A 17,455-nucleotide genomic window follows, 5' to 3' on the forward strand; every position below is an offset into this window, starting at 1 on the left:
GAAATTTCTCAGAAATTTTCAAAAACCAACTTTTTAAGGACCAGTTCAGATCTGAATTCACTTTGTGAGGCTTACATAATAGAAACCACCCAAAAATGACCTCATTCTAGAAACTACACCCCTCAAGGTATTCAAAACTGATTTTACAAACGTTTTTTTTTTCAGTTACAAAGCAAGAGTTAACAGCCAAATAAAACTCAATATTTATGGCCCCGATTCTGTAGTTTACAGAAACACCCCATATGTGGTCATAAACCGCTGTACGGGCACACGGCAGGGCGCAGAAGGAAAGGAATGCCATACGGTTTTTGGAAGGCAGATTTTGCTGGACTGGTTTTTTTGACACCATGTCCCATTTGAAGCCCCCCTGATGCACCCCTAGAGTAGAAACTCCAAAAAAGTGGCCCCATTTTAGACTACGGGATAGGGTGGAAGTTTTGTTGGTACTAGTTTAGGGTACATCTGATTTTTGGTTGCTCTATATTACACTTTTTGTGAGGCAAGGTAACAAGAAATAGCTGTTTTGGCAGCGTTTTTTTTTTTTGTTATTTACAACATTCATCTGACAGGTTAGATCATGTGGTATTTTTATAGAGCAGGTTATCACGGACGCGGCGATACCTAATATGTCTACTTTTTTTTATTTATGTAAGTTTTACACAATGATTTCATTTTTGAAACAAAAAAAATCATGTTTTAGTGTCTCCATAGTCTGAGAGCCATAGTTTTTTCAGTTTTTGGGTGATTATCTTAGGTAGGGTCTAATTTTTTGCGGGATGAGATGACGGTTTGATTGGCACTATTTTGAGGTGCGTGTGACTTTTTGATCGCTTGCTATTACACTTTTTGTCATGTAAGGTGACAAAAAATGGTTTATTTAGCACAGTTTATATTTTTTACGGTGTTCACCTAAGGGGTTAGGTCATGTGATATTTTTATAGAGCTGGTCGATACGGATGCGGCGATATCTAATATGTATACTTTTTTTTATTTATGTAAGTTTTACACAATAACAGCTTTTTTAAGACAAAAAAAAAAGATGTTTTAGTGTCTCCATATTCTGAGCCATAGTTTTTTTATTTTTTGGGCAATTGTCTCAGGTAGGGGCTCATTTTTTGCGGGATGAGGCGACTGTTAGATTGGTACTATTTTGGTGGGCGTACGCCTTTTTGAACGCTTGCTGTTGTACTTTTTGTGATGTAAGGTGACAAAAAAATTGTTTATTTGGCAGTTTTTATTTTTTACGGTGTTCATCTGAGGGGTTAGGTCATGTGATATGTTTATAGAGCTGGTCGATACGGACGTGACGATACCTAATATGTCAAATGTATTTTCCCTATTTTTTACAATTCTTTTTTACTTTATTTTTGGAAAAGGACGCTTTTTTTTTTTTTTACTTGTAACTTTTAATTTTTTTTGTAAAACTAAAATTTTATAAACTTTTTTTTTTTCACTTTATTATTTGTCCAACTCTGGGACTTCAACATTACAGGGTCTGATCCCTGTTTCAATGCAGCACGATACATCTGTATTGTGCTATGTTGAACTGTTAGTGTCTTACACTGTAAGACGCTAACAGTTGCCTAGGAGACCCAGCCTGGGGGCTGGGCCTCTTAGGCTTCCGTATATGCTAGGCCCCAAGCCTTGGAATGGCTTGGGGCTGCCATGGCAACCATCGAGTCCCCGCCACAGCAGCTCGGGGACTCGATGGATGAGGTGAAGGAGCGCAAACCTCCCATATGCTGACCGCGGCATATTTGGGGTTAATCCACCGGCATCTGCGTTATCGCCGATGCTGGTGGATGCAGCAGGGATCCGGCTTTCAGTAACAGCCGTATCTCTGCCACTGATCGCGGCACCGGACGCGGGGGAAAGGAACGGCTGCAGGACGAGAACGCTCATCCTCTAGCGCTAAGTGCCGGCGAGCATTCTCGTCCTGGGTCGTTAAGGGGTTAAAATGAAATATAATTTCTCGATTTTCCTAAAAGTATATGGGAACTGTGGAATTAATAATTAGCATGTTTGGTCATCGGTATGTCTATACCGAGTACCTCTACAAGCGGTGACAGCCAGTCCTGCTCACATTTTAGGACAAATTGCTGGCGGCCATTTTAAATCATTCCCCAAGAACCCCTTTAAAGGGGTTATCCCACTTAGCAGTTTCATACTTACCTGCTGCCACCGCGCGTTCACTTCCTGGATTCTGGCTGGGGGCGGGCTTCATCTTGATTGAAGTCTTCTCCCGGCCGGGCCGCGCGCTGGACTGAAAGCGCACGCTGCCGCGCATGCGCAATGTGACTTATTTCTGGCCAGTATAGTACAGAGCCGGCGTGCGCGTTCGCAGCTCTGTACTATTCTGGCCGGGAAGAAGTCACCGTCGCGCATGCGCGGCAGCGTGCGCGTTCAGGACAGCGAGTGGCCCGGCCGGGAGAAAAGAAGAAGTCTTCTGGGCAAGCGCGACCATCGGGATTTTGCGTAAGAGCGGTGGTCGTAACCAGGGGAGACCGAGTCACAACAATAAGGTAAGTGGGGATGAATTTTCTCCTAATCGGTGGGAATTTGTTAATAAAGTATATTTACAAAAATGATCACTGTCAAATCATTAACAGATTTAACAGTGATCATTATGATGGGATAACCCCTTTAAGTACAGTAATACCTGTACAGTACACCTGCGGCTGACTCCAGATCAGTAGTTTATATGTGAATACCCCCATACCCCGGCTGTGCACCCCCTGCTATAGAAGGCATAGAGAACATTTCTGGAGTCCTCTCGGTAAGTGCGCATACACAGGAGTCCTCTCAATGCATTCCATGGCTGCACAGTGGGGGTGAGTGCTGACATACAAGGTACTGATCTGGAGTCAGCGGTAAGTGTTCTCTACATGTATTACAGAACACCAGCCCCCAGCTGATTACATGGGAAACCCTTCAGGATGTTCTCCTCCGTCCTACAGCCGTAGTAATATTGGATTAAATGGGTGAATGGGGCCCCCGGGGAGGACTGGGGACTTAAAATAAAAATAAAAGTGGCCCCATGTTGTCGGCGAGTCCAAATTTACAGAAGGTGGGGCCACCAATTCCGCAGAACAAAATACTGTCCTAGCAGAACCAGATAGGCAGAGAAAATCTGATCTTTATGTCCCTGGCTGGTGGCCAAGAGGAGGGCTTGGGTGGACTTCTGGGAATCTGCCCACTGGAAAATTTCCCTGTAGGGTCTATGGCCAGCCCACCCATGGGAGACAGATTGAACAAAGGGGGCTCTGGGGCTCTTTCCTAAATTATTGGCTGGTATATAGGTATAGATTTCTGTGTATCTGAATCAATAGCATTGGGCTCCCACTGACGTCAGAGATACAAGCAGATGGGGCCACACGTCTTCTGTATCCCCCGAGATCCCTGGCGTATGAACAGTATTGGGGAACTTGCTATGTGAATCTTTACTCCATCTTTAGGCCTAGTTCACATGAACGTGTGTGATCCGTGGCCGTATTGCGGGCCGCAATACACGGCCACAGTTCCGTGTGCATTCAGCATCACGGATGCGGACCCATTCACTTCAATGGGTCCGCAAATCCGGAATTGCGGAACGGCCACACGGAACGGGACCCCTCGGAAGCACTACGGAGTGCTTCCGTGGGGTTGCGTCCTGTACTTCCGTTCCGCAAAAAGATAGAACATGTCCTATCTTTTTGCGGAACGGCCGGATTGCGGACCCATTCAAGTGAATGGGTCCGCGATCCGATGCGGCTGACCTACGGCCGCAGCACGGGCACGGGTCACACACGTTCGTGTGAACTCGGCCTATACTGTAAAATACTTCCCAGTAACAATGGAAATCTTCATTTTCAGAACATGGCTGCTGATGATTGTAGTAAAAAGTCTTCATATTCTTCTCGCCGTCCAGTTACCAACTACAGAAGGCATGTGTTTCCTTTAGGATCCATTTTCAGAGTGGAGCTCCACGTTGAACGCTACTTTACATACGGTATATGATTCCACCGCCGGGAGTCGGCAGGATGTCACTGTAACGCCTTCATGTCAGATGCAGAGATCCTGCTATCGGTACGCCATTAATCATCATCATGTCTGCAACTCCTTAAGATATTGTTAGAAATGACTTCAGCGGTGGAGTGTCTCTGTAATGGCTGCGTGGTATACAGTCATGTGGTGGAATAGTAAAGACTCCTCGTATGTAGACATGTTAATATTAAATCTTCAAGGAAATAATATGTAATGATAAAGGTGACGTAACAGAACACCTGACTGGAAGAAAACGAGATGTCCTGTAAGGGAGTAGTGTGATATAAGGAAAGTTACCCCCAGTATACACCCCAGGGGTATTCATCTTCTTGCCGCCTGCATGTATAGGCACAACCTCATGACGCGTTTTTGGGTGACTTTCAATCCTCAGATGGTATCTTTAGCTTGAAGCCACAGCCCTCTATTAGAGGCCAGCTGTTCTGTTACGTGTCCGGTATCCGTATTTTGCAAATCTGCAATTTACGGACCGCAAAACATCCAACGGCCCACGGTGCATGGCCCCTTACATGTGTGTTTGTAGAAATATAACTTTTTATGAAATCACATGTTTTTTTGGACATGATTTATGCCTGACCAAGACCCCAGTACTGGGTTGAAATGCGTTGTATGTATTGCAGCTTGTTCTTATGTATACCCCTATGTGTTAGTCAATGACAGGAGTACACCTTATATAGTCTGTATTTCTCCAAAACACAGTCGGGGGGATTTATAGGGGGGCATTACAGGGGCCCATGATACAAGGGACACTACAGGCAGGCATTATATATACTGGCACTACAGAGGAAAATATAACACGGGGGAGCTACTGGGGGCAATTATAAATACTGGCATTACTGGGTCTCACTATAAAGGAGGCACTACAGGGGGCAATATACATACTGGCACTACAGGGGGAATTAAAATACAGGGGCCACTACAGGTGAGTTATAACTGCAGGGGAGCATTAGAACTGCAGGAGGGCAATACAAATACTGGAGGTACATGGATGGCATTATTACTATTATGGGTACTGTGGGGGCATTATTATTGGTCACAATATGGAAGGCATTATTAATGAGGAAGAATCATTACTATTGATGGGACTTTGGGGAGCACTATCACTATGTGGGGGACTGTGTATGGCACTTCTATTTCTGCAGTATAGCACAGTATTGGAGGTAGCAGCAGGATGACAATGTTGGAGTACCAGGAGGAGGAGGAGGAGAATGATTGAAAACTGTTGAATCTAATATGTCTTTGTGGCAAACTGTGCAGAGACGAGACATGGTGAAAGAACTCATCATGGTGGTCTGCTCCCGGGGGAGAAGATGAAGAACGAGAACGTCTACATTAGAGGAGACATTACTGTACGTAATAGGTATGTAGTGCTGCGTTCTCCCGTATGGTAGTAATATAATGTCCATCCAAATATGTCTTAAGCAGAAAACCTAGAAGCAGCCCTTGGTGTGTGGCTTGTAACAGTGTCAGCGTGCATGAGTGTACCATTAGGAAAATTCAGAAGAGAATAAAGATCACCACTGTGCTCAGAAAAAGAAAGGGGACCCATTTGGTTCATTTATAGGGGTTGTCCCATGAAAAATATTCTACAGTTTTCAAACCAGCACATGGATCTGAATACTTTTGTAATTTCACATATTTAAAAATTTTGCATAGCCACTGAGTTACAGTATTCAATAAAATGTATCTGTATAGCGCCACCTGCTGTTTGTTTGTTTACTTATTTCTTTGTCCTGCTCGCTGAGGAGGTCGCACATGCTCAGTTTCATAATTCAACTGCATCCTGAGCTGTGATAGGGAGAGCTGAGACACGCCCCCTGAGCTGCAGCAGAAAAGACACGCCCCCTGAGCTGCAGCAGAAAAGACACTCCCCTTGAGCTGTCAGCTTGATATAAATCTAGTAGAACAATGGATGTCGATATCTCTGGATCCATGTGAGGTACAGGGCTGGTTCTAGCTTTGTTAGAAAGAGGTTTGTCCTATACTATATGATCTCTCATTTTAATTTTTTACATTAGTTATGGGATAACCCCCTTTAACACACCATGATTATTATGTTACTGAGTTGTTCAGTAACAGCTGCCTATCTCTAAAGTCACTCAGTGCTCTGCTGTACAGACCTAATGTCATACCCAGCTTATCGAACCCGCTGTTTGCCCTCAGAATGTATTACTGTTACTACAGACTGCAGGGCTGCTTTCTCTGGGGGAACAAGAAGCTCTCAGTACTCATAGTATTTTGTACAGAACAGGAGGTTTTTGAGGAGCAGTTTCATCAAATAGTTGGAGAGTGATGTCAGAGATGTAGTTTTGGTGACTGCCTAGTAACTTACTGCAGTAGCTTTATAGCTTTAAGGATTCATCGTGTACCGAGCACCTTATATTCGGGGGGGGGGGGGGGGGGGGGGGGGGGCGGCAGAGTGACATAATTAACAGTCCAGGTAGGTTACATGACCCTAGTAATTTTATTTTCAAGTGGTTGAACACAAATAGAATAGAAATAGAAAAGAGCCAACCCAATTATCTGCAGAAAGTAATGTCTATGCACAAAGTCAATCTGGTTCTGCTCAGGGCAGATTGTAGACGCACTGAATTCCTCACTTATCACACAATAAATAATTAGCCTTGTCTGCTTCTCTACAGAACATGGATGTAATGTGTAGGGTCAGCTTTATTCTCCATAGAAGCATTAGGCCAGTTTCACATAAGCATGTTCAGTCTGGGAAACATACTCAGTGTGATGTTGTTTCCCAGACCAAACAATGACCTGAATTCACAGCATAATGATCCATGATACAGTGAGTTCTTCCCCTCATAATACTATGAGTATAGTATAGTAGATCCACAGTCAGGCCGGAACTTATAATATCATAAACCATGAGATGCTGTGAGTTTGGGTCAGAAGAGCAGTGTTTGGCCTGGGAAATACCGCCGTCACATGGAGTGTGACCGAACATTGCCACTCTGACCGGAGCTCACAGCATCATAATGATTTTTGATGCTGTGAGTTCTGGCCTCTCATAATACTGGGAGTACTTTACTGTAGATCTGCATTATGATGCTGTGAGTTCGGTCAGAGAAGAAATGTTTGGTCCAGAAAATGAGACCGTCGCGCGGAGTATGTTTCCCGGACAAAAAGCGTTTGTGTGAAACTGGCCTTATGGTAATACAAGTTAGGAGACCTTTATGCAGTGTCTGTAGAGGAGGTTAATTATTGGGCTAATCAAGTGCGGTAAGAAGTTTGGCTTTAAAGGGAACCTGTCACCAGGATTTTGTGTATAGAGCTGAGGACATGGGTTGCTAGATGGCCGCTAGCACAACCGCAATATCCAGTCCCCATAGCTCTGTGTGCTTTTATTGTCTCAAAAAAACGATTTGATACATATGCAAAGATGATTCCTGTCCCTGAGATGAGTCCAGCGTGAAGGAGCCCAGCACTGCCCCGCATCCTCCGAGTCTCCTCCTTGCTCCCCGACGTCACAAAGCTAGAACGCCGTAATCTCGCGATGTGTGAGCTAGCGCATGCGCATAGTGTTCCTTCTCTGTGCTGGCATCAGCCTCAGGGAACGAACTGCGCCTGCGCTAGCTCTCGCATCGCGAGATTACGGCGCTCTAGCTTTGTGACGTCGGGGAGCAAGGAGGAGATTCGGAGGATTCAGGGCGGTGCTGGGCTCCTTCACGCTGGACTCATCTCACGTACAGGACACATCTCAGGTTAATTTGCATATGTATAAAATAGTTTTTTTTACACAATAAAAGCACACAGAGCTATGGGGACTGGTTATTACGGATGTGCTAGCGGTGATCTAGCAGCCCATGTCCTCAGCTCTATACACAAAATCCAGGTGACAGGTTCCCTTTAACAGAGAAATGCAGTTTTTTACCCATTACAGAATGTAATATCATTAAGACATGTTATAAGGGTCACTTCTGCGGGATAGCTAGTCCACCTCTTTTGAAGATACCATTGCAGTATCTATGGGGCTACACAGCAGTTTTACCCTTGACAAGTGTCACACGACCAAACATTGTGGTGTAGAACTACCTGCATCATAAGTAATATAAGTGAATGGGGTATGTATGTAGACTGTGCCATATAACTAATGTAATATGTGTACAGATCAGGAACAGTACTATTGATGCCACATAGTGTAGGGGCTGGTGGGTCTTCAGTGACATGCAGGTCTGCAATTCTGAGCTACTGAATAGTGTTTGGGGGGCATCCGATCTCATGCCATCATAATCCGACCCACCAACTGGGATTTTTGTCCAGTCTACCTCCGGACATTTATATATACCGTTTGAGCAATGTAATATCTGTTTTGAACAGCTGTGCATTTGAATCTTAACATTATTGAATTTTGTTAGAAAAATTCAGACAAAATAAGGAAAAAAAATCTTGTGTGGTCACGTAGTGTTTTTTGGGGGGGGGGATTTTTACAAAAATTGCTGCTAAAGCCACAATTTGACTGTGCCGTGTAAATAGACCCAAAATGGGTCTCACAAAGGGAAAAGAGGTTTCTACTTGATTGGGAAGTTTCTGTTGGGATGCCATTTAGCAGTGTGCATGACAATACCAGAAACACATATAAAGTGAGTTCATTCCAGTTAAACCAATATATTCCTTAGAATCCCAAGTGCAATATTTTTCTGAGACAAATATACAGTCTACAGTAAGTGATATATATTGTCATGTTTTACAATATACTTGACGTACACAATTTAAAAAAAAGTATTAAAAGTTCCTTATACTTTCTCGATACTGTAAGAAGTTTTTCAGGATAGTTGGTAACTGGAGGCGTGGAATAAGATGTAATCTAGACTGTCCGACGCATTTCCGGATACTGAGTCTGCAGAGCTGACAAAGTGAACATGGATTTGCTAAAGGGAAGTAGAAGCAGAGATTTTAGTGCTTTACAAAAAATGTAACACTGTTTATATATGTATGAACCATTTATTTATCTTAAAGGGGTTGTGCCACTAATATAAATCCCGCTCAACAGATATCGCTGTTATATCACTTTCCCCAAATACCACTGCCTTATACTAAAGTTATTAGCCTACCACTGCGTCCTGTGGCAAATCTGTTTTCATATTTAGTTGCTGTAGGTTACATCGGGCGTTGGAGCCTTGTAATGTAGGAAGCACCATTGCTAAGAACATGGGTAGTGTCACCTAATTTGCTGATGACAGGACACATCTCACTGCCCTAAGCATCATGCGACAGCAGTCTCATGACAAACCTGGTCATGTAGGATTCAAGCATGGGGGATAAGAGAAAACTGCAAATTAGGTACATTAAAAAAAAAAAATTTTTAAATCCAAGGAGGAATGGGCACTAGAGTCATTGATGAAAATAAACTTTAGAGTGAAAAAAAAGTTTACGGCACAACCTCTATAATTAAAAATTCCCTTCCATTTTCTGTATGCAGTTTTTTATACAGACACATTAGTTTCCATGGTTACAGACTACAAACAAATTCTATGTAGTCGCTTCCGGGAAAGTGGAAAAAAGTTCAGACCATACTTGGTGGCGCTGATGCAGAAAAAAAGGTCATTACTCTAGAAAGTACCATTAAAGGTAATCTTTTATTAAAGAAAGTCTACGCGTTTCGGGGGCAGAACATCCCCCTTCTTCAGGACAATAAAAATTATTACATTTAAAACAAGATACTTCCAGTTGTTATATGCACTCTGTTTGAGCGCAATGTGTGCGAGTCACATGGGTGGAGAGGAGGTTGGGGGCGTGAAAGTTAGCACGGTCGCTAGGATACTGACACTCCCCTTAGATTCAAATGGCCAATCGTTTCGCCTTATGGGCTGTGCTATTCTTCTGCTTTTTGTTTTTTTACTCCTACTGGTGACGTACCCTGGGCGGAGGTTTTTCTGATTCGTCCGACATCGGGGTGAGGTCAGTGGGGCGGGGTCTAGATGATGTGGAGGGGCCGTCCCATCAGTGATGCCGGTGGGCCGGTCTTGTAATGACGTAACAATCCCTGGTGTTATCTTTCATTGGACAGGCTTCCGCATGACGATTTTTGGGGCGGAGGTGGGATCTTGCTCCTGATTGGTTTTTATTATTATTCTAGGCGTGCGTTTGGTGGTGACGTCGTGTGGTCACATGATTTCCCCTTTTCCCTCCTGTCAGGTGACTGTCGTCCACTCCTCCTCCTATGTGTCCGACTGTCATCAGGGGTAAACAAAGCCGGTATGTGTATTCACCGGTCTGTCCCCTGTGTGGGAAAAAAACTTCTGCCATGCAGCATTTTTTGTATGCTGGTGTGTCCGGTCCACTATTGTTGGATTGGGCATACTCAGATATCGGGTCACGTATATCAGGTCGGGACTGGAGGGGCGGGTCTAGGTAAAGGGGTCGCACTAATGCGATAGTTATACAGAAGGCCTGCCGCGTTATATTGTATGGTAGGTGATGCTTGGTACTGATGATGAGATCAGTGGAAAAATTAATAAAGAGCTAAAAATTAATAAAACTCACTCCCATAGATTACATCCCAGACAACCCATACAATAGATTCAGCAGCCTCCAGAGAAGAGAGGTATACTGGATCTATCAACTAGATACCCTTACCCCACATGGGCTCAATGAGATAAGCGAGACTATCCTGTAACCCATAACAGAGGCTGTGAAAAAAGAACTGAGGATCCACACAATAGCAAAAAATTGAGACCTTAACCTCCTCAGGACCGCCGTACGCAGGATTGCGTCTTTGCGGCGGTCCTGTTGTTCTGGGTGGACGCGCCGGTGCGTCCTCTCGCGAGACGCGAGATTTCCTGTGAATGCGCGCACACAGGCGCGCGCGTTCACAGGATCGGAAGGTAAGCGAGTGGATCTCCAGCCTGCCAGCGGCGATCGTTCGCTGGCAGGCTGGAGATGTGATTTTTTTAACCCCTAACAGGTATATTAGACGCTGTTTTGATAACAGCGTCTAATATACCTGCTACCTGGTCCTCTGGTGGTCCCCTTTGTTTGGATCGACCACCAGAGGACACAGGCAGCTCAGTAATATGTTGCACCAAGCACCACTACACTACACCCCCCCCCCCCCCGTCACTTATTAACCCCTTATTAGCCCTTGATCACCCCTGATCACCCCATATAGACTCCCTGATCACCCCCCTGTCATTGATTACCCCCCTGTCATTGATCACCCCCCTGTAAAGCTCCATTCAGATGTCCGCATGATTTTTACGGATCCACTGATAGACTGATCGGATCCGTAAAAATCATACGGACGTCTGAATGGAGCCTTACAGGGGAGTGATCAATGACTGTGGTGATCACCCCATATAGACTCCCTGATCACCCCCCTGTCATTGATTACCCCTCTGTCATTGATCACCCCCCTGTAAAGCTCCATTCAGATGTCCGCATGATTTTTACGGATCCACTGATAGACTGATCGGATCCGTAAAAATCATACGGACGTCTGAATGCAGCCTTACAGGGGAGTGATCAATGACGGAGGTGATCACCCCATATAGACTCCCTGATCACCCCCCTGTCATTGATTACCCCTCTGTCATTGATCACCCCCCTGTAAAGCTCCATTCAGATGTCCGCATGATTTTTACGGATCCACTGATAGACTGATCGGATCCGTAAAAATCATACGGACGTCTGAATGCAGCCTTACAGGGGAGTGATCAATGACTGTGGTGATCACCCCATATAGACTCCCTGATCACCCCCCTGTCATTGATTACCCCTCTGTCATTGATCACCCCCCTGTAAAGCTCCATTCAGATGTCCGCATGATTTTTACGGATCCACTGATAGACTGATCGGATCCGTAAAAATCATACGGACGTCTGAATGCAGCCTTACAGGGGGGTGATCAATGACAGTTGGGTGATCACCCCATATAGACTCCCTGATCACCCCCCTGTCATTGATCACCCCCCCTGTCATTGATCACCCCCCTGTCATTGATCCCCCCCCCCTCTGTAAGGCTGCATTCAGTCTTTTTTTTGGCCCAAGTTAGCGGAATTTTTTTTTTTTTCTTACAAAGTCACATATTCCACTAACTTGTGACAAAAAATAAAATCTCACATGAACTCACCATACCCCTCACGGAATCCAAATGCGTAAAAATTTTTAGACATTTATATTCCAGACTTCTTCTCACGCTTTAGGGCCCCTAGAATGCCAGGGCAGTATAAATACCCCACATGTGACCCCATTTCGGAAAGAAGACACCCCCAGGTATTCCGTGAGGGGCATATTGAGTCCATGAAAGATTGAAATTTTTGTCCCAAGTTAGCGGAACGGGAGACTTTGTGAGAAAAAAATAAAAAATATCAATTTCCGCTAACTTGTGCCAAAAAAAAAAAATTTCTATGAACTCGCCATGCCCCTCATTGAATACCTTGGGGTGTCTTCTTTCCAAAATGGGGTCACATGTGGGGTATTTATACTGCCCTGGCATTCTAGGGGCCCCAAAGCGTGAGAAGAAGTCTGGTATCCAAATGTCTAAAAATGCCCTCCTAAAAGGAATTTGGGCCCCTTTGCGCATCTAGGCTGCAAAAAAGTGTCACACATCTGGTATCGCCGTACTCAGGAGAAGTTGGGCAATGTGTTTTGGGGTGTCATTTTACATATACCCATGCTGGGTGAGATAAATATCTTGGTCAAATGCCAACTTTGTATAAAAAAATGGAAAAAGTTGTCTTTTGCCAAGATATTTCTCTCACCCAGCATGGGTATATGTAAAAAGACACCCCAAAACACATTCCCCAACGTCTCCTGAATACGGCGATACCAGATGTGTGACACTTTTTTGCAGCCTAGGTGGGCAAAGGGGCCCACATTCCAAAGAGCACCTTTCGGATTTCACTGGTCATTTACCTACTTACCACACATTAGGGCCCCTGGAAAATGCCAGGGCAGTATAACTACCCCACAAGTGACCCCATTTTGGAAAGAAGACACCCCAAGGTATTCCGTGAGGGGCATGGCGAGTTCCTAGAATTTTTTATTTTTTGTCACAAGTTAGTGGAAAATGATGATTTTTTTTTTTTTTTTTTTTTTCATACAAAGTCTCATATTCCACTAACTTGTGACAAAAAATAAAAACTTCCATGAACTCACTATGCCCATCAGCGAATACCCTGGGGTCTCTTCTTTCCAAAATGGGGTCACTTGTGGGGTAGTTATACTGCCCTGGCATTCTAGGGGCCCAAATGTGTGGTAAGGAGTTTGAAATCAAATTCTGTAAAAAATGACGAGTGAAATCCGAAAGGTGCTCTTTGGAATATGGGCCCCTTTGCCCACCTAGGCTGCAAAAAAGTGTCACACATCTGGTATCTCCGTACTCAGGAGAAGGTGGGGAATGTGTTTTGGGGTATCATTTTACATATACCCATGCTGGGTGAGAGAAATATCTTGGCAAAAGTCAACTTTTCCCATTTTTTTATACAAAGTTGGCATTTGACCAAGATATTTATCTCACCCAGCATGGGTATATGTAAAAAGACACCCCAAAACACATTCCCCAACGTCTCCTGAATACGGCGATACCAGATGTGTGACACTTTTTTGCAGCCTAGGTGGGCAAAGGGGCCCACATTCCAAAGAGCACCTTTCGGATTTCACTGGTCATTTACCTACTTACCACACATTAGGGCCCCTGGAAAATGCCAGGGCAGTATAACTACCCCACAAGTGACCCCATTTTGGAAAGAAGACACCCCAAGGTATTCCGTGAGGGGCATGGCGAGTTCCTAGAATTTTTTATTTTTTGTCACAAGTTAGTGGAAAATGATGATTTTTTTTTTTTTTTTTTTTTTCATACAAAGTCTCATATTCCACTAACTTGTGACAAAAAATAAAAACTTCCATGAACTCACTATGCCCATCAGCGAATACCCTGGGGTCTCTTCTTTCCAAAATGGGGTCACTTGTGGGGTAGTTATACTGCCCTGGCATTCTAGGGGCCCAAATGTGTGGTAAGGAGTTTGAAATCAAATTCTGTAAAAAATGACGAGTGAAATCCGAAAGGTGCTCTTTGGAATATGGGCCCCTTTGCCCACCTAGGCTGCAAAAAAGTGTCACACATCTGGTATCTCCGTACTCAGGAGAAGGTGGGGAATGTGTTTTGGGGTGTCATTTTACATATACCCATGCTGGGTGAGAGAAATATCTTGGCAAAAGACAACTTTTCCCATTTTTTTTATACAAAGTTGGCATTTGACCAAGATATTTATCTCACCCAGCATGGGTATATGTAAAAAGACACCCCAAAACACATTCCCCAACTTCTACTGAATACGGAGATACCAGATGTGTGACACTTTTTTGCAGCCTAGGTGGGCAAAGGGGCCCACATTCCAAAGAGCACCTTTCGGATTTCACTCGTCATTTTTTACAGAATTTGATTTCAAACTCCTTACCACACATTTGGGCCCCTAGAATGCCAGGGCAGTATAACTACCCCACAAGTGACCCCATTTTGGAAAGAAGAGACCCCAGGGTATTCGCTGATGGGCATAGTGAGTTCATGGAAGTTTTTATTTTTTGTCACAAGTTAGTGGAATATGAGACTTTGTAAGAAAAAAAAAAAAAAAGAAAAAAATCATCATTTTCCGCTAACTTGTGACAAAAAATAAAAAGTTCTATGAACTCACTATGCCCATCAGCGAATACCTTAGGGTGTGTATTTTCCGAAATGGGGTCATTTGTGGGGTGTTTGTACTGTCTGGCCATTGTAGAACCTCAGGAAACATGACAGGTGCTCAGAAAGTCAGAGCTGCTTCAAAAAGCGGAAATTCACATTTTTGTACCATAGTTTGTAAACGCTATAACTTTTACCCAAACCATTTTTTTTTTACCCAAACATTTTTTTTTAATCAAAGACATGTAGAACAATAAATTTAGAGCAAAATTTATATATGGATGTCGTTTTTTTTGCAAAATTTTACAACTGAAAGTGAAAAATGTCATTTTTTTGCAAAAAAATCGTTAAATTTCGATTAATAACAAAAAAAGTAAAAATGTCAGCAGCAATGAAATACCACCAAATGAAAGCTCTATTAGTGAGAAGAAAAGGAGGTAAAATTCATTTGGGTGGTAAGTTGCATGACCGAGCAATAAACGGTGAAAGTAGTGTAGGTCAGAAGTGTAAAAAGTGGCCTGGTCTTTCAGGGTGTTTAAGCACTGGGGGCTGAGGTGGTTAAACAAAAATATAACTACGCTATATTGATGTGTTTATACACATACACAAAGAGAGACCCCTCTTCATGACCAGCCCTGACCATTACTTATAAATTCAGTTTTTTCCTTATAAATATATATATGTACGACCACCACGGACCACCCCTTACAATTCAGTTTCTTCCCCTCCTTTGTGCGTATATATATATATATATATATATATATATATATATACATATATATATACATATATATGTATATATATCAGGTTTTATTAGGTCCCCCCCCCTTTTTTTATTTATTATTTTTTACGTTTTATCTTTTTATCTATTTATCTATTTATCTATCTATTGATTACACATATATATTTTTATTCATCTAATATTTATGTATATACACCTTTTAAACCAAAAGAGTTTTATTAATTTTTAGCTCTTTATTAATTTTTCCACTGATCTCATCATCAGTACCAAGCATCACCTACCATACAATATAACGCGGCAGGCCTTCTGTATAACTATCACATTAGTGCGACCCCTTTACCTAGACCCGCCCCTCAAGTCCCGACCTGATATACGCGACCCGATATCTGAGTATGCCCAATCCAACAATAGTGGACCGGACACACCAGCATACAAAAAATGCTGCATGGCAGAAGTTTTTTTCCCACACAGGGGACAGACCGGTGAATACACATACCGGCTTTGTTTACCCCTGATGACAGTCGGACACATAGGAGGAGGAGTGGACGACAGTCACCTGACAGGAGGGAAAAGGGGAAATCATGTGACCACACGACGTCACCACCAAACGCACGCCCAGAAAAATAATAAAAACCAATCAGGAGCAAGATCCCACCTCCACCCCAAAAATCGTCATGCGGAAGCCTGTCCAATGAAAGATAACACCAGGGATTGTTACGTCATTACAAGACCGGCCCACCGGCATCACTGATGGGACGGCCCCTCCACATCATCTAGACCCTGCCCCACTGACCTCACCCCGATGTCGGACGAATCAGAAAAACCTCCGCCCAGGGTACGTCACCAGTAGGAGTAAAAAAACAAAAAGCAGAAGAATAGCACAGCCCATAAGGCGAAACGATTGGCCATTTGAATCTAAGGGGAGTGTCAGTATCCTAGCGACCGTGCTAACTTTCACGCCCCCCAACCTCCTCTCCACCCATGTGACTCGCACACATTGCGCTCAAACAGAGTGCATATAACAACTGGAAGTATCTTGTTTTAAATGTAATAATTTTTATTGTCCTGAAGAAGGGGGATGTTCTGCCCCCGAAACGCGTAGACTTTCTTTAATAAAAGATTACCTTTAATGGTACTTTCTAGAGTAATGACCTTTTTTTCTGCATCAGCGCCACCAAGTATGGTCTGAACTTTTTTCCACTTTCCTGTACGTTTCCAATCCTGATAACCGCTTCTACGGCAAGGGATACAGACCAGGGGCAGCAGACGCAGTTTTTCCCTTCTCCCGTGAACTGGACGGGTAATCATCCAGAAAAGCGATTCGGAGGCGTTGTGACCTTTCACAACCGTATTCGGTAAGCATAATCAGTGCTTTTTCTTATACCTAGTGCCGTAAGGTTCTACACACGAGGCGCTGCCTCCTCTCTTCTTTTTCTCCCCCTCTTTTAGGGTACTTTCACACTAGCGTTTTTCTTTTCCGGCGCTGAGTTCCGTCCTAGGGGCTCAAATCCGGAAAAGAACTGATCAGTTTTATCCCCATGCATTCTGAATGGAGAGTCAGTCCTTCAGGATGCATCAGGATGTCTTCAGTTCAGTCTTTTAGACTGATCAGGCTTTTCAGAAAAACGTAGCATGCAGTATTTTTACCTCCGGCCAAAAAGCCTGAACACTTTGACTGAACGCCGGATCAGGCCTTTTTCCCATTGACTTGCATTAACGCCGGATCTGGCACTGTGTGTTCAGTCAAAACGGATTCGGCTTTTGCATGTTAAACCCGAAAAATGTGAAAAAAAAGTTAAAGTCCATAAATGGCGGATCCGTTTTTTCCAATGCATTTTTTCATTGTGATCAAAATCCTGATCAGGATTCAAATGTAATCCGTTTTCACACGTTTTTCCGGATCCGGCGGGCAGTTCAGGTGTCGGAATTGAACGCCGGATTAAAACAACGCTAGTGTGAAAGTAGCCTTATGTAGTCGCTTCCTGCATTCATGTGTAAGCAGTTTATACAAAGCTGTAATGTGGCCATGCATATGAGGCCCT

At 43.6% G+C, this 17,455-nt stretch overlaps 1 protein-coding gene across 4 annotated transcripts in view; it reads right to left on the reverse strand.

The window, feature by feature from the left end:
- Window positions 1-8,475: 8,475 nt before the first annotated feature.
- Window positions 8,476-17,455, reverse strand: part of ASB5 (ankyrin repeat and SOCS box containing 5) — an 89,528-nt gene continuing 80,548 nt past the window's right edge. For all 4 annotated transcript variants that reach the window (XM_040418690.1, XM_040418691.1, XM_040418692.1 and 1 more), the window contains one exon: window positions 8,476-8,921. In XM_040418690.1, the coding sequence (XP_040274624.1) occupies window positions 8,776-8,921 (146 nt within the window). In that variant the 3' untranslated portion in view covers window positions 8,476-8,775. The remainder of the gene's footprint in view (window positions 8,922-17,455) is intronic.

Source organism: Bufo bufo, chromosome 2 (assembly GCF_905171765.1).
Source record: "Bufo bufo chromosome 2, aBufBuf1.1, whole genome shotgun sequence".
Classification (NCBI taxonomy): Eukaryota; Metazoa; Chordata; class Amphibia; order Anura; family Bufonidae; genus Bufo; species Bufo bufo.